Source organism: Camelina sativa, chromosome 17 (assembly GCF_030686135.1).
Source record: "Camelina sativa cultivar CO46 ecotype springtype chromosome 17, ASM3068613v1".
Lineage (NCBI taxonomy): Eukaryota > Viridiplantae > Streptophyta > Magnoliopsida > Brassicales > Brassicaceae > Camelina > Camelina sativa.
In genome coordinates, this window is record NC_141896.1 from 35,843,430 (window position 1) to 35,860,582 (window position 17,153).

At 37.7% G+C, this 17,153-nt stretch overlaps 4 protein-coding genes across 9 annotated transcripts; 2 read left to right on the top strand and 2 right to left on the bottom strand.

Moving 5' to 3' along the window:
- Positions 1–977: 977 nt before the first annotated feature.
- Positions 978–9,108, bottom strand: LOC104758359 (vacuolar protein sorting-associated protein 53 A). Of its 3 annotated transcripts, none has more exons than XM_010481209.3 (24): positions 9,019–9,108; positions 8,739–8,839; positions 8,459–8,553; positions 8,325–8,381; positions 8,064–8,214; positions 7,691–7,761; positions 7,369–7,493; positions 6,782–6,942; positions 6,534–6,675; positions 5,782–5,845; positions 5,349–5,534; positions 5,216–5,257; positions 4,813–4,917; positions 4,671–4,730; positions 4,165–4,242; positions 3,759–3,866; positions 3,624–3,689; positions 2,994–3,071; positions 2,790–2,923; positions 2,606–2,699; positions 2,384–2,461; positions 2,020–2,082; positions 1,630–1,794; positions 978–1,422 (listed from the first exon to the last, which is right to left on the bottom strand). In XM_010481209.3, exons 2-24 carry the CDS (start codon positions 8,785–8,787, stop codon positions 1,120–1,122), a joined length of 2,475 nt encoding a protein of 824 aa, XP_010479511.1. In that variant the 5' UTR covers positions 8,788–8,839; positions 9,019–9,108; the 3' UTR covers positions 978–1,119. The 3 variants fall into 3 exon arrangements, with proteins under 3 accessions (XP_010479511.1, XP_010479509.1, XP_087350007.1); XM_010481207.3 differs by having other exon boundaries at positions 9,005–9,108; XM_087493881.1 differs by lacking the exon at positions 7,369–7,493 and having other exon boundaries at positions 9,005–9,045.
- Positions 9,109–9,215: 107 nt separating this feature from the next.
- On the top strand, positions 9,216–12,487 carry LOC104758360 (pseudouridine-5'-phosphate glycosidase). 2 transcript variants are annotated; one of them, XM_010481210.3, is made up of 13 exons: positions 9,216–9,393; positions 9,640–9,723; positions 9,826–9,919; positions 10,056–10,166; positions 10,425–10,507; positions 10,891–10,950; positions 11,041–11,101; positions 11,243–11,349; positions 11,434–11,511; positions 11,593–11,638; positions 11,734–11,854; positions 11,965–12,050; positions 12,228–12,487. In XM_010481210.3, the coding sequence occupies exons 2-13, from the start codon at positions 9,646–9,648 to the stop codon at positions 12,296–12,298; spliced, it is 996 nt and encodes a 331-aa protein (XP_010479512.1). In that variant the 5' UTR covers positions 9,216–9,393; positions 9,640–9,645; the 3' UTR covers positions 12,299–12,487. The 2 variants fall into 2 exon arrangements, with proteins under 2 accessions (XP_010479512.1, XP_087350008.1); XM_087493882.1 differs by having other exon boundaries at positions 9,388–9,544.
- LOC104758361 (cytochrome P450 705A22-like) lies at positions 12,484–14,429 on the top strand. Its single transcript, XM_010481211.3, has 2 exons — positions 12,484–13,556; positions 13,651–14,429. The coding sequence occupies exons 1-2, from the start codon at positions 12,630–12,632 to the stop codon at positions 14,287–14,289; spliced, it is 1,566 nt and encodes a 521-aa protein (XP_010479513.1). The 5' UTR covers positions 12,484–12,629; the 3' UTR covers positions 14,290–14,429.
- A 37-nt stretch (positions 14,430–14,466) lies between these two features.
- On the bottom strand, positions 14,467–16,752 carry LOC104758362 (uncharacterized). Of its 3 annotated transcripts, none has more exons than XM_010481212.3 (2): positions 16,404–16,752; positions 14,467–15,837 (listed from the first exon to the last, which is right to left on the bottom strand). In XM_010481212.3, the coding sequence occupies exon 2, from the start codon at positions 15,827–15,829 to the stop codon at positions 14,624–14,626; it is 1,206 nt and encodes a 401-aa protein (XP_010479514.2). In that variant the 5' UTR covers positions 15,830–15,837; positions 16,404–16,752; the 3' UTR covers positions 14,467–14,623. The 3 variants fall into 3 exon arrangements, with proteins under 3 accessions (XP_010479514.2, XP_010479515.2, XP_010479516.2); XM_010481213.2 differs by having other exon boundaries at positions 16,241–16,622; XM_010481214.3 differs by lacking the exon at positions 16,404–16,752 and adding an exon at positions 16,105–16,322.
- Positions 16,753–17,153: the final 401 nt, after the last annotated feature.

Consider the following 17,153-nt stretch of genomic DNA (forward strand, 5'->3'; position numbering starts at 1 on the left):
CACATAACTTGCTAAGCCTGAGACAGTTGCTTTTGAGTTACAATTTTTAATCAACGCCAAATAACCCCATTCATCTTCTTTGTCAAAATCAACCTGAAATGACCCAACCAATTTTTTTACACAATATTAAACTAGTGATCCCATATTCACTAACATCCTAACCCCAATAAAACACAACAACGGAAATAATTCATCATTTATTCAACAACATCAATCCAGCAATTAACCAATAACTGTAATCCAATAGTAAATTATCCAACAATTCCAAATAACCAGCATTAACCAAAGAACCAGCAATCCTAGCAACATTCTAAAGACTCAACTCTAGCAACCTAATAGGAAACAGACAACAACCACTTGAGCCACTAGAACATCCTCCTCTTTATTACCTTGATTCCATAATCACACTTTGCCTTTACATGCATCACAAACAACAATTAAGACGAATGAGTATTATCACAAATACTCAATAAGGCAATCCTCCCATCTATTGGGCTATACACACAAGCAATTGAGAATTCAGTTTCCAACACACAACAAACAAACATAATCAAACTATGAAAACCAAGTATCAGCCGCCTGCTGAAAGTCAATGTCGATCAATTTATTTTGAAAAAGTACACTATTTAATACTAAAAAAATATAAGAGGCTCAATATAATTATCTCTCATTGGAGATGCTCTAATACCCTCAAACGGTGGAGTGACTAAAATAAACTGATTTTGTGGAGTGTTATTTAATGATGATCTCAAAAAGCGGTATCATGAGTTGCTTTTATAATCTGATTACAAACTGGTGTGCCAATTTTGCAATCACTAGCCGACACATCTGCAGAACATGCTTTCATGTTTTAGTCTCTAGACGACACATGTGCAATGTTATTTGATTTCTGGTACTCAGCTGACTATTAATCCTGTGGTGGTTGATGAACTAATTCAAACAAGTCGGAGCCAAAATAATAAACAAGAGGCAAAAGATGAATGCGAAATTTGTGTACATGGATATATTGTGGATTTAAATGTTCGATTTGTCAGACTCATAATGGTCTGATAAGTTGTTCTGAGTACAAGAACCAAAAATGAAAAAAAACCAAAAAACAAAGGGTCGAAAAGAACTAAATCATGCGTTAAAGAGTCTCCTCAGAGGTCCATCTTTGCGGTCTTTGGCAGCTTCAGTAAGAGCGATGAACTTCTTGAAGCCAGTGCTTGCAGCTCCTCTGCCAAGTGCAGCTGCTCTAGTTAACACATCCTCACTATTTGCTATGAACCCAGCGGCTGTAGCCGGATTAGTGATTGCCAGTGGGGGTGCAGGTGGGCTTGGCATAGGTTGTGGCATTGCCGCTGTAACTGACGGCTGTGTGAATCCTGGGCCATGCTTGTTGAAATCATCAAGTATACTCTGCTGATCAGCTTTTTTCAGACCCTGCACCAAACACCAGAACAAGTTTCAGCGTATGTTTAAGGCCCCTATAGTTTGATATAGAGAGAAAGAACTAATGCTGTTGGGAGAGAACAATACTTAGCCCCACGATATAAACAGTCGCTCTAGAATACTGTTGCGAAACCAGACTCGGGTCTCACGCCAGTTCGTTTTAGAATGAGGAAATGAGTTAAGACAAGTCAAAATTACCTTAAGTTCCAAGATGCGTTGAAACTCCATGGGTGTTCCTTCCGGAAACAGTGCACGATAGGTGTCTGCCACTGAATCTATTGGGGATAGTATGACCTTAAGGAGTGCTTCAGCTCTGCTCATTTCACGGCTCACAAATTTGGAATAGCTGGCTGCAGTTGAAGTCTGCAATGATATTATTAAAAGATATGTCAAAACTTAAAAAAGTAACCCGTTTCGGATTTACAGACTAAAGTGCTATATGCGTTTTCTCTGATACCGGATATATGACCGAAACAAGAATATCCAAAGGGTTTAGGCATCAGGTATTCTACTTTTGCGCAGAAGATACCCAGTAATAAGTCACACTGAGATAACATCAATGACATAAATTGGTAGTGAGGAGCTAACCTGTCTGGCAAGGGAAGGAATCTCTAGCAGAATCGTCTTCACGGCTTGCGTATCTAGTAACATCTGTGAAACCAAAAGCCAAATAATTCATATTCAAACTCTAAAACAAACTAAAAACCAAGGGCTCAGAAACATAACATCGCATGAATACTAGTACAAGTTCAGAAATTACTAAACATCGACAAAAGAAAAAAGTGTGAACGATAAGGCAATATAACCAGACTATGTTTGGCTCTAGTCATTGGATACTCATAAACTAGGTAAATTTATTTTTTTCACACTGACATCATTCTAGTTGACTGTTAGAGAAATCACAACAGAGATAATCAGAGGTATCCGAGAAACGTAGACCATGCAAGCTAACCTGTTGAGCTCCCGTTTCGGATAGTTGCTTGCATCTGAAAATATTAGCATAGAACCGTGGTCCTAGGGATGATGCCAGCTGCACAAAGTTATACAGGGTAGCATGAAAATTTTGTAAGGACCTGCTCAAGGTTTGACCCCATTTCATGCGGGTCAAATTTGCACAAGACCACAACCATCAGATCATGAAGGCACTCAAATCATACACACTCTTTATAATTACCTTGTCGAGGAAAAACTGGAAGTAAACTGGTGTTAGAAGTTTCCCGAGGACAGGAATGCTGCTGCTAAGGATTGTATTTATTCCATTCACGTACCTATATGAAGATGCAAATGCATGTTGTTAACGCTTGGTCATATGGGCATCAAAAACAATATAAGCTTTTAACACCCCAGTTAGATCTTACAAAGACTGGTCACCCACGCTCTCGAGTGTGCTCCACAGAACACGTGTCATCGCTGCCATTTCTGTGTCAAATTTAGTCTCAAGTCCAAGGACCAGTGTTACCAATGCTTTAGTTATGACAGCTGAAAATTCATCCTACACAGCAGCACAGCTTAAGTACAATCCTAAATAGGGAAAACTATTAAGTCCTTCATGTGATCAATACCTGGACCTCTGACATGTCTACACCATCAGCATAATGTGGGTCAATAATTTCTGCGACGTTTTCTGCCAGTTCACCAGACTGCAATACAAATAGCAAATATTCCTTGTGAAGTACCGCATTGCTGTTCACTTAATCAAAACTTTAAGATAGAATCCTACAAACACCGACACACATCTTGTATCCCGGAACAACATAACAGCTTGCATTAAATTGTTTAATACTGAAGCAACAGATACTATATTTGAAAAACTACCACATGTGTGACACAAATATATAAGAAAAATTGCAAAAACCTTTCACAACTACGCTGGAATTGGTAAAACCAAGAAATTTGGAGGTGTAAGATATGAAGTTCATTGCTTAAAATGCTTTGGAGGAAGATCACATCACAAACTCATTGAGAATATAACTAGACCCATGGAAGTTTCTTGGAACTTGATGCAAAGATTAACAATGTCAAAACTGGTTTTTCTATGACTATCCTCAAAAGAAGATTAGGACCATATGATACAACCCCATTGACCCGTCGCAACAGGATACACACAGGTATCAACATATATATGCTGCATGCTGAGGGTGCCAAATGTGAGAAAGGCAAGAAAACAGAATAATAGGGAAGAACAAGCTTACTGTTTTGTGGCAATACTCAGCAGAATTAACTATGTAGCATATCACCTTTTCATCTCTCTCCGAGACCTGCACAGAGGAAATAAATAGGTAAAACTACATCAAAAAGCACACATAGGAAACAGGAAGAAGGCCCACCTTTATCTGTCCATCCATGCCTGTGGCTGCGGCAACGATACCAGTGCCTCCTTTCGGGAGCTTACCAAATAGCTTTGTAGCATAGGCCTTCAGAACTCGTTGAAAGACCTGTAGAGAGGAGACCATTTCAAAAGAATAAACTCAAATCTCCAACCACCTTATCTAAGACCGTGAAGTAGAACATTTAAATTGGCCTGCAAACATCATTAAAGACAGCATGTGTATGCCCAACCCTTGTGGGAACCTAGGTGGCTAGAAAAGCTGAGTCAACTAAAAAGGTTTCTCGAAATAAAATTCTAAAACCCCCAAACAAAGCTGGTTCTTAGACTAAGACATTGCTCGACTTCACAGTACAATTCTATAATATATATATTGAAAGCCCATATCAAGCATATGAAAAATGTACCTTGAATAAACTGAATAAAGTCTGGTTCGTACTGAGAGTATTACAACGTTTCAAGCTCTTCTTTATATTGGAAAATAGCTGCAAACAAGGCATTTCAAATGATTACCAACGATAAGCTATAACGTGACAGATATAGCTTGTATATGAATGTTATTAAGTTCTCACTAGTTTTTTAGTAACATTGATAGTTCACTATGCACGGACAATACTTTTCGAAATTCATCTTGAGTATAATATCCGGTCTAACACGAATACTTTTTCTACTACTACAACATACAACACGGAGATAATCCAAATTTCTATCCAGCTCAGTGGGTATGACCAAGTTATAGGTTCAATGTATCAAGTAGAGAGTTATTATACACACCTATATAAAGAAGCCAATTACCCCTGCCAATTAATACCTAGTGGATGTCTTAATCATTCAATCCACTGAATAAGGATGTAAATATCTGTAAACGTTAAAACTATTTACCCTTCTACAAGAAACTTTCCTAGGTACTCACCTGTGTGCTGCTAGATAAAACATTATTTTGACTTCCATCCTCAATATCCCATGTTTCCTCCTGACAGAACGAATACAAAACTAAGATAACTTCACAAACCTTGGAACAAAATAATTTCGTGAAGAGAAAAATATTTTATTACCTGAACAATTTTCTCCAGGTCATCCATAAGTGTCTTCTCTTCCAACTCAATATACGGAGTTAAATGAGGTTCAAAGCAGGAAGAGATCATTCCACGGAAGTTAAACTGCGAATTCAAGTAACTAGTGAGTAAATAAACACTGCAAATGATAGAATTGCACAAGTAGATTACATATCATTTCAGTTTCCAGGTATGTAAGGTCAAGTGGGATGATGAAAGTCTAAGAATCTCAGTAGACCCTTAAATGGGGATGCCATGCAAGATATTAATACTATCTTTTAGAAATGTAATATTGTGCCTATAAACTGTTAAGAGTGAAGCAACTACCACTTTCTCTCTAAGGGATTTCAGAATTACTATAGATAAGACATCAACCAACAAAATCAGGAGGTAGGGAATATACCCCAGCGCCAGTAACAGATAAGTCTTTGTTTCCGGTCTTTTCCTGTTGAAAACATTATCACAATAAAAGTGTAAGCGTTAATATACAATTACTAGAGTGTGTTCCATAATATAGAATAAGAAAAAGAATATACATTCTCCTCGGATTCTTGATTAGCAGCAAACTTCTTTTCATATTTCTTGCGGATTTTGGATATATTCTGACTATTATCTTCCCATGTACCAATTTCTTCAATGTCATCTTCAATATCTTTAGTAGGAACACCACCACCAAATTTCTTTTCAAGTTCTTTTTCGAACTCTACTGTCCTTTGTAGTGCCTAACAATTCAAAGACATCAAACTTTAATAGAGGCCTGAAACATTCCACAAGATATTCAACATAACAGGATTTTATGATAGTGAAAAGGAGGAACAGGGTAAGATAATTCATAATCATTTTATATGTCCTTCAGAGGAATATCTAAAATTGAAATAACGCCCCTATGTCCATCTGATCAATGTAATGAAATATGTATGTAAGCAAAGCTTGCATATGCAATGATTGATCTAAGAGAGTATGCCCGACCAGAAGCAATATCGCTACAACCGGCTTCTCTTTCATATTGACCAGAATATATTCTACTTGCTTCCTGAAAAATTGATGGGAAAAAAGGACAGTTAGGTGAGAAGGTTGCATATTATTGTTAAATTAAGATTAACACAGTTACCACTGCGACTTAATCTTTCATAGCAAAGTGACTACAAACCAACCAAAAATACAAACTAAAAAAAGGGTGTCCTCTTACCTTGACACAGAAATTAAAAATGAACAACAAAGATACGGCACTAATAAAACTAACCTTTACTTACTAAAATATTTACTCATCTAAGATTTTTTCCCTTACATCAAAATGAAACAAATTTCATTTAACTTTCTTGTTTGATTCAACAAAAACCATGCTTTTAAAAAGTAGATATTATATACCATGCATTTATTTTGATCTCCAAAAATATGACCCATTCCCAAAAATTTACTGTTTATAAAAGCTTTTAAAAGTTTGTTCTTTTAAAATATTCACTATTAACAAAAATTTTAAGTTTTTGCACATCAAAATTTTTCTTCCTTCACAAATTTTATACTATTGACGCGCCAGGTAGGAGTGTTATGTAGCCATGTCCTAACAATAAAAGTGTGGGACAATTATCTAGTTATCAAGTTCAGAAGAGTAGGGGTGTTATGTAGCCCAGTCCCGAAGTTTTTGAGGACTCTAAGAAGAAAAGATAGGAAAAAATGAACTGGGAAGGAAAAAATGTTCATCGCAACTCTAGAGGTAGTACCTTGTTTGTTTGCAGAACTGGATGCATAATCTATAAGGCACATGCCAAGAAGCAGGAAAAATCTTCCAAATTTCTTCATTTGTTCGGATTCGACGCTTAATCCAAGCATATCTCCGCTCTGTTTTATCCAACTTTGCCAATTCTGCAAACAAATAAACCTCTTAGAAGTTAAATAAATAAAGACAAAATAAACATGCACTTTCAGAGTTTCAGTGCCAGTTATATGTAGAGAATTAAGTACAACATACCAGCTCCTTCAAAAATTTGTTCATATGAGGTGAGCTCCCTGCTGCAAAAGTTGTTTACCAACTCTTCCCTCACAGATGGCTCCAGAGCATCAACAACCAAGCAAGAATCAGATAGCTGCTGTAGCAAATTTGTGTCCTCTGTCTCTTTCCCAGTGCCTAAACTGAGATGACAACAGTAGATATTTTTGGTAAATGTAGGTTTTCGGCATCTGACAGATAAGATGGGGAGGGACTGTGGAAGATGCCAAAAGTGAAAATAAATGCTAGATAAGCATCTCAAAACAAATTTTGGTTTTCCCGAGAAGATGAAGCAGCAAATAAGCTTAATCAGTATGCAGGCACTATATTAGCAACAGAGTAGCCAACAAGCATAAACCACAATTTTGACACTAAAAGGGCAAAATTCATCACCTGATACACCTAAATTCTATAGGGAAAAAAAATCCATTCGAGCTGTAATCTTACTGAGAATGACGTTAAAGGAATTAAGCAAGAGCATCAATCACTAGCATTACAGCGGACCTCTTTTGGCTGGCCACAGACTTATTTTTGTATGTAAAATATGATCAAATCACTAAAGGCATTACCTGGAAAAATCAGAAAATACATGGGACTTCAGGATTTGTTTTATATTATTAAGCTTTTCTCTGAGCTCCGTGATTTTAGGAACATCCCTGTATGCTTCGAAGTGATTATTTAACTGGTTTACGGCCTAAAATATATTATAGAATTAGAATCTTAAGAATATAATCAGAAAATACAAAGAATCGTCTTCTATTACATCCAACTAGGTAGCCTAACGCTAAATAATGACAAAGGAGCTCCGACGGTGAACATAAAGCCAAAGCAAATGAACTACAACCTAACTGAACCAAGAAAAGCAAAAGATTGTCGAATTGCAAAAAGTACCTCCAGCTGTGCAGCTGCCTCTTTGTATTGTCTTTTTGACGCCATCACCTGAAGCTGTTCCACAGCAGAAACTGCCATAGCATGGTAGCAAATTTCATTAATGAGCTAATGAATAGTGTGCACTTGATCAACTTAAGCTACGCACATGGCATATCTTGGTTTACCATATAAAGATGACATAAATCCTCAAAATAGGATATCCAGCAACATCATGTCACTTATCTGATGTTGCCTACCTTGGAACCCCTAATTATATGAGCCCTGTTTTGATTATATTCACTACACTTGGGCTATTGTTCTGATTTCAGGATACCATGACCAGATATGGTAAAAAGAATGAACAAATTAACAGAGTAAATGATTGCTAACTAACCTAACATTGTAAGGCGATGAAGAGCAGTGATTGTGGTGGTTATGTTCTTCTTTGCAAAATCTAACTTCTTAATGTCACGGCATATTTCTTGAACCATTGCTTCACTTTGCTCAGCTTTGGATTTTATCTCTTGTATCTTATGAGAGAGTTCCTGTATGAAATCGAAAATAAGATCAAACTTCTCTTACGAATGAACTGAAAGGGAACTGATATATAGATAGAACGAAAAAAACACTTCATATCGATCTATGAGAAACAAACCTCCACAGCACGTGTAGCATCAGCAAGATCCTCTTTAGCTTTAGTTCCCGAGTTACTCTAAGGTACAATTACCAGTCCGAAGAATAAGATTGAGCATAACTATTGCGTAAACGTAGAAAAAAGTAAAAGCTCACCTGTTGACGAACAGCAGAGAGTATGCTAGCATCAACCCGACGAATCTCACCCTGAATCTTTTGCATAAGTGGCTCAACGCCAGATAGTGATGCCTCTGTAAAGGAAACACACACATTTGAAACTCATGGTAAAAGCAGTCACATTACATATGCAGAAAACTAATCAGCAGTTGAACTACAAGGTCATGATTACAGAAGCAAGAAAAATTCAACAGTTCATCATAATACTTGGGATTTAATCCCTCTGATACTGTTTTCATGAAGAAAATTACAAAATCACCTGTTGGGAACATCTGGTTGATATACTCTAAAGCACTCGATTTATCCATGGCTTGTAAATTTTGTGTGAGAGAAAACCAAAATCACTCGAAATGTGAAGATCTGCAAAACAGATGATCAGCGACACTTTTATCAACACGAATGTGAAGAACAATTAAGCTGTTTATCTATCTGTCACAGCGATCGATTGCGACGCAACTATTAGATCAATTCGGGAACAATTAGGGATTACCGATGGTCTAAAGAGTGAAAACTGAAGAAGCTTACGAGTTTGGGATTACCGGTGGCGATGACTGCCGGCGACTGAGATTGGATCGGTCCTTCGTGTGTGGCCAACGGACCCAAACACTCAGTTGGTTCAATTAGATCTCTCTCTTACTCTTTGCTCTCAGTTCAATTATAAACCGGACCGGTTTATAATTCTTATACTATCTGATAGCCGATGTATTAAACCAAATCGATTCCCCAAACCCGGTTCACCCGACTTGTTTCGTCAACATCGGACTTTTAGTTCCTCCGCTATGTATCTCTCAAAGATACCTGAAGAGTGAAGATAGATACAAATCTTTCACTATAATACAATATATATTTTCTCATACTGATTCTGTTTGCAAAGCTATATATCCTTGGTGAGCAGCAGAACCTGATTTGCTTGGGTAAATTTTTCAACTTGAAGAGTTCTTTCTTGTTCGTTATTTTCAATTGTTTTGACTGTAATAATTAGACAAGAACACAAAAAAGGCGCCTTTTGGGTATTAAGATTAGTTCTTTGATCCTCTAGTGGTGGTTCCTAAGTTCATTGTTACTGTAAATTTCAGAAATTTCCCAGGCTTCTTCTGAAACATTTGACCCGAAAGTTTTGTCATTTCTGATCGTTGGCTTTCAAAAACTGCATTTTTCAGGGAGAAATGGCTTCTTCTTCTTCTGCTCAGTCTAGAATCTCGAATCTCCAGAATCATCTTTCACCTCTTGACGCAAACACCAAGGTTTCTGTGTAAAAAGATCCAGCTCTCTTTTGAATTTCCCACTGTTTGTAGGCTTTTTCCAATTCTTTATTTGTTTTCTCTTACAATTGGTTTTTGAAGCAGCTCAGGAGTCTGGTTAAGATATCTCCACAAGTATCTGAAGCATTATCCAATGGGCGCGCTGTGGTCGCTCTTGAGTCAACCATTATCTCCCATGGTTGTTTGCTCTTTCCTAGTTCTATCAATAATTCAGACTTGTTTGAATTGCATTCTCTTGAATTTGATTAAAGTTAGTTTCAGAACATAAGCCTGTATTCTTGGATCTTAGTCTATCTTTACCTGTCTATTTTTAGGGATGCCTTACCCTCAAAATCTGCAAACAGCAAAAGAGGTAGAGTCAATTGTGAGAGAAAATGGAGCAATCCCTGCAACTATAGCTATCCTGAATGGAGTACCTTGCATAGGTGAGTTAATACTGGTGGATCACAGTTTTTTACTCTCTAGGCTTTGGAGTTATCGAACCTGGTAACACTAATCTCCAAGTTAACTTTAGCGGTTTTTAGAACATCTTTGACAATTTACATATCCTGCACCCCAACTTGGTTTCAAGATCTTAGATCACGGATATAGATCTCTTATCGTAAAGGATCAAAAACCAGTAGTTTCTTTTGATTCTTGTAGGTTTTTTCTTTTCGTTATAGATGCTAATATGTAGTTAACAGGTTTGAACGAAGAAGAATTAGAACGTCTTGCATCTCTGGGAAAAAGTGTCCAAAAGACAGCAGGCAGAGACATACCACATGTTGTGAGTCACTTCTAGTGGCTTTTATTTTTTACTATCTGCACCATCATTATATTCACCAGTACAAGCGGAAAACAAGATAACTTGTTTATTCTCCAGTTTAACATTTATTTACATACTCTAGTCATGAAAAAATATCCTATATCAGTTCAGAATACTAAATTGATAACTTGTTTATTCTCCAGTTTAACATTTATTTACATACTCTAGTCATGAAAAAATATCCTATGTCAGCTCAGAATACTAAATTGCATCAGTTTATTCAACCTACTGCACTATAAACTAGCTTTTAATATAGACAAACACCTTATATACTTTTCCGCTTCTCTGTCAATCGATGCATGGGCTGATTTCTTCTTCCATAATGCCTAAATGGTTTCCGTCAGGTGGCTACAAGAGGAAACGGTGCAACTACAGTCTCTGCAACGTTGTTTTTCGCTTCTATGGTAATTGGATTTGTTCCTTTGAGGATTTTTGATCTTTCTATAGTAGTTTTGGGATTCATTGCATTTCAGAGGAATTTTTGGTTGTTGCAGGTTGGCATCCAAGTTTTTGTGACGGGCGGGATAGGAGGTGTGCATAGGCATGCTAACCATAGTAAGTTTCATACCCGTTATTGTACTTCTATTTCAATTTTTCTAATTACACGGTTAGAAACTCTGTTGTGATGATGGTGTTGAGTACTTTTGAAGCCAATATGTGCCTGGCATGCTCTGCTATAATGTGTTTTTAATGCAGCTATGGACATATCATCTGATCTTACTGCACTTGGAAGAACCCCTATAGCAGTGATATCAGCAGGCGTTAAATCAATACTTGATATTCCAAAGACTCTTGAATATCTGGTATGTAATCCCTAGTCGAGGTATATTTACTTGTCAACTGTTAAGAGTTTGGTTTTTCACAAGAGCTATTTGTTGACAATGCAGGAAACTCAAGAGGTGTTTGTTGCTGCATACAAGAGCGATGAGTTTCCAGCATTTTTCACAGAAAAAAGCGGCTGTAAGGTGAAAATTTGTACCACTAAAATTAATCAATTGCTGAACTTTAGACATTTAGTTGTGACGTGGGTATATTAACTTCTATAGGCACCTTCCCGTGTAGATAGTCCTGAAGACTGTGCTCGAGTAATAGGCAAGTGTAATCTTTGTCTCCAAATTTCCTTTTTAGAGTACTTATGCGTTTTGACTTTTGAGCCCTTATCACATTGAGAAAACCGCTTTTTCCAGATGCAAACATGAAGCTGAATCGTCAGGCAGGGATTCTATTTGCTGTTCCAATTCCGAAACAGCATTCAGCCGCCGGAAATCTTATCGAATCAGCAACACAGCGTGCTCTTACTGAAGCAAGGTCATATAAAGAAATTAATATCTTTTTATACATGCTGCATCAGAAAACTTCAAGGGATTTTCTTCTTTTTCTAATTTTATCGTCTTAATACTGAATTTGGTGTTGTCCAGGGAACAAAACGTTACTGGAAATGCAGAAACTCCGTTCTTACTTGCACGGGTTAATGAATTAACTGGAGGCACTTCACTTGCCGCAAGTATCCTTTGTCTATAAGTTCCCTTAATCTTTAATACTCAACCAATCTTTTGCCGTCTAATTACTTTAAGTAGTTTCAGAAATTTATATCAGTATCGAAAATCCCAAACCCTTACATGGCCTAAAAACAGCATTGTCTCAAGATTGGAAGTCTTGAATTCCTTGACTCAGTTTCCAGACATTGCGCTTGTGAAAAACAATGCCCTTATTGGTTCACAGATTGCAGTAGCCCTTTCTCAGCTGATGTGAGCTTCCTTATCAATCTCAAGCTGAAGCTCAAGCTCAGATTCAGGACTTCTCGAAGATGTTTTGCATTGGTAGTTCTTAAGTGTTTTTATGTTGGTTATCAATGATTTTTTCTTTAGCTCAAGAAACTCTTAAACCTATTTTCACATGTTATATATATATAAATATCTCTTGTGGAGCCTGTTTTGTCTCCTTGTCTAACGTCCCTTTAATATTAAACTATTTAGATATCTGAATCTTACAAAGGATCTCAAGGGAAGATCTGAGAGAAAGGGTATATATAAAATAAAACCATTCTGCTTCATCTGACCCTCTCTGCAGGTTTTGGACAACAATGGCAGCAATCACCGTTGACTTTCAGCTCTGCTTCATTTTCATCTTCCTATTGCTCTTCCCACTCTTCTGTCTCTCTGCTTTCTTTTTCAAGAAATCAAAAGATCCACAACTCCAAGACTGTGGTCTACCTCCAAGCCCACCGTCTCTACCAGTCATAGGTCATCTTCACCTTCTCCTCTCTGTTCCATGTCACAAATCCTTTCAGAAAATCTCCTCCCAGTATGGTCCCCTCCTTCAACTCCGCGCCTTCCATATCCCATTCGTTCTAGTCTCGTCGGGCTCCATGGCCTATGAAATCTTCAGAACCCACGACCTGAACTTTGTTACCCGTGATCGCACGGTTCCTATAATGGAAAAATCAATACTTTTTGGTTCCTTTGGCTTTGTATCAGCTCCTTATGGAGATTACTGGAGATTTATGAAGAAGCTCTTAGTCACAAAGCTTCTCGGGTCTCATTCCCTCGAGCAGACGCGGCTCATCCGTGGAAAAGAACTCAAGACTTTCTGTGCTATGTTGTTCGATAAGGCAGCAAAGAATGAGACTGTTGATGTTGGTATAGAGATGATGAAGCTAACAAATAACAGCATTTGCAGAATGATGATGGGGAGGAGGTGCTCAGAGGAGAACGGTGAAGCAGAGCAAGTCAGAGGCTTGGTGACCAAATCACTTAGTTTGGTGAAGAAGTTCCTTATAGCTAGCACGGTTGGTCGAGCTCTCAAGAAGCTTGGGATCTCTCTTTTTGAGAAGGAAATCATGGAGGTGTCGCAGAGGTACGATGAATTGCTGGAGAAGATTATTAAAGAACACGAAGAGAATCCGAACAAGAAAGAGGATAGAGACATGATGGATGTTCTGTTGGAAGTTTGTGCAGACGACAATGCAGAGTTTAAGATTACCAGGAACCAAATCAAAGCGCTCTTTGTGGTAATATCTTGAATTTATTTCATGGTCTTTCATGGCTGCCGCGTAAGGATCATGCAAAGAGTTTATCTTTAACATTTTGCATGTGGTTGCGTAGGAGCTTTTCATTGGAGGCACTGATACCTCAGCACATACAACACAGTGGATAATGGCGGAACTCATTAACCATCCCGAGATTCTTAAAAGATTGAGAGAAGAGATAGAAACTGTTGTCGGGAAAACGAGGTTGATTCAAGAAACAGATCTCTTAAACCTGCCGTATTTGCAGGCTGTGGTGAAAGAAGGGCTAAGACTACACCCGCATACGCCAATCTTGGTGAGAAATGCAACAGAGGGATGCAAGATCGGGGGGTTTTACATAGCACAGAACACAACAATGATAATAAACGCTTATGCGGTGATGAGAGATCCGGATTCATGGGAATATCCAGACGAGTTTCAGCCCGAGAGGTTCATGGTTCCCCCAAAAAGGAAAGAAGATGAGAGAGAACAGTTAGCTTTGAACTACATTCCTTTTGGAAGTGGAAGAAGAGGATGTCCCGGAACAAACTTGGGCTATATCTTTATTGGAGTAGCCATTGGAACAATGGTACAATGTTTTGACTGGAGAATTAATGGAGATATGGTTAACATGGAGGAAACTGGAGAAATGACTCTAAGCATGGCCCATCCACTTAAATGCACTCCTGTTGCTCGAATTAACCCGTTAGCTAGCTTTGAATCTAGAAATCCTTAGTTTTGATTTTATTTGATAATGGGTAATCTAGAGATCTTTAGTTTGATGGTTGAGTTTGATATTTCATGTTGATGTCTGAAATTGGTGATGAACTTGCTGTCTTTGTACTTTTTCTTCTTCAAACAGAAAGCGGTTGTTTATATAGTCTGAAGCATTTGTTATATGAGAAGGGACGAGTGGGAAACTGTAGTACTAAATTAGAAACGTTGCAGACAACATGAAAAGCTATAGGCATCAAAGGGAGATAGTTACACATTTTGGATAGTCTACTTTTAACTTATCATACTTTCACTACTTGCTACTTCTGATGCCAACTTGAGATGATTACCGAGCTTCAGAAGAAGGCTCTACTCCCATAGAAAACACGGGAACTAGCACTCTTTGGCGTCTGCTGAGAGGAGCTTGAGTTCTCTGATTGGGTCGGGCTGTCGATGTCCAAAGGGAGTTTCATCTTAGCCAGTGATTCAGTAAATTGCTGCAAGCTTTTCGTGTACATGTCAACAATATCTTGCTGCACCACCTGTTGCTCTGGTTCAATGTTCACCTTCAGAACCGGTTTCACAACTGTTTCATCATCCGTCTTATCCAAATCACCATTCTCGATGATATCTGTTGCCTTTGTCGCTTCTTTAACTGAACCTGAGTTGTTTCCTTCGCTTGATTGCTTTGAATCATCATGAGTTCCCGAGGAACCAGAGCTAACTGCAGTTGATGGAGAAGATATTTCATTTGTTGAGACAGTATTCGCTGGGGCTGCTTTGTCAACAGTGTCAACAACTGCAGACGCTGGGGCTGCTTTGTCAACAGTGTCAACAACTGTAGACTGGATGCTGTTTACTTCCATAAAGCCGGTTTCAGAGCTTGCAAAATCATCAGAATCAGAACAAGTAGTAGAAAAGTACTTGGACACCATTTGATTGTTTTCACAGACAATCTTTGGATCCAAAAACTCATCTTCATCAAACTCGATAGGAGCCAACTGGGTCTCATCAGCTGTTGGAACCGCAGGAATGTGCATTACCTCGGGCAAATCTCCTGCATACGACAGAGACAACTCAACAAATCCTGCAGGAGAGTGATACAAATCGGTTGACGAAAGAGAGAACTCTTTCTCCAGCTTCCCATTCCTCACAATCATCACTTCAGACAAAGGTACAAGAGTGAATCCAAGTAACTGATCCTCAAGATAATTCTTCACGCGGCTCATCATATATATCTCACACTTAAGAGAACAATCCAGATTCTTCACATCGAACTGAAGGGTATCATCAAAAACAGGGTTTCTCCCTCCACCATTGATGATCTTAGTGGACAAGGAGGTCTTGGGATCGCTTGTGAGAGAAAGCTTAGCATACACATCTTGCTTATGATAAATACAGATGTTCTGGATATCCCTAGCTTGGTGAACAAAAACCTCAAGCACACCAACGAAACTGTCTGAACTAGACGACAAGACCGGTTTCTCTGTTCTGGTTTCACCACTGCCATTCAAATGGATACTACCGTTGACGATTGATGCCTCAGATTGTGGAGACTCCATAACAGGATCTGCAAACAATTAAAAGACAACAAGTTTCATTTGGAATCATCCATAATAAAATAAAACAAACAAACCTTTTGGAGTTTGGTGTATATTCTTTAGGTAACTAACAAAAAGACACTAATTCAAACACAAATAACAGAATTTACTAAGTGAGTCAAATCAAATCTCTGGCGAATCATAGAACTTTAAAATGCTGCAATCAATTATGCCATTAAAACAAAGCTCAAGAACACCTCAAACAACAAAATATAAGGAGAAATTTGGTCTTTTACCTGATCTCAAGCAAAAAAAAAAGCTAAAAACTTGATCATGGTCAAGATTGCTTAATCAATTCACTAAGTTACTAAAACAGTTTAACGCAGACGCTTCCTTTATAAAAAAAAAAACAAGAAAGAGAAAGGGCCGTACATGGATTCCAAGAAAGCAATCAACTTTCTCGAGGAACAAAAAAAAACCATAATCTAAGGAACAAGAACGAATTTTTGCAGATAAGAATAAGGATAAAGTAAAGATCTTTTTTGATAAAGGGTTCTCGTTATAAGTAAAAAGACGAAATTAAGGCTCTGTTAACCTTTAATTCGGGGGGGTGGAGAAAGGTCAAAAAGAAGAAGAAAGCTTTTCTCTGTTTTTTCTTCTTCTTGAAATTTGCGCTTGCTTGCAAAAACCGACTTGGATTTTGTTTTCTTGAGCTTTGCAACGGAGAAGGAAGAAGAAGAAGAAGAAGAAGAAGAAGAAAGATGTAGAAAGTGAAAGAAGAGCAATTATTGCGTTATTGTTTAATATTCAGTGTGAAATAGACTTTTCTAAGTAGGCACGATCTACAAATTATAGACGCCTCTCTCTTTTTTTTTTTCAAGTTTTCACTTTTGTTTGTTTGTATTCAGTTTCTATATACCACAACACAACGGCTCTAAAGGCTCTCTAAAGAAACTTACTTTAAAAAGATTTATGTATCCTTTATTTTTACTTTTTGTTTTTTTTTGGCATTAGGATGAAGATATGGACCACAAATCTGATTGGTTTGGTTGATCTTTTATCAGAAATTTGTTTGGTCTTGCTTGGTTAAACTGGTTCATTACTTTTGTATATCAATGAGTTCACAGTTAATTGATTTGAAGAAGGCTCAAGCTAGACTAGTTTAAAATGCACTGATTATAAGCTTTTATTAAGTGGTTTATGCAAGTGTTATAAATAGCCGAAGACATGTGTTTGCATAGTAGTGAAATAATTGATGACTGTTTGTCATCGGTAACGCTGTAGTGGAGAATCTTTTGATTTATGATTTAAAGCTTGTAGGACGGAAAGGTCCTTGATACAAACA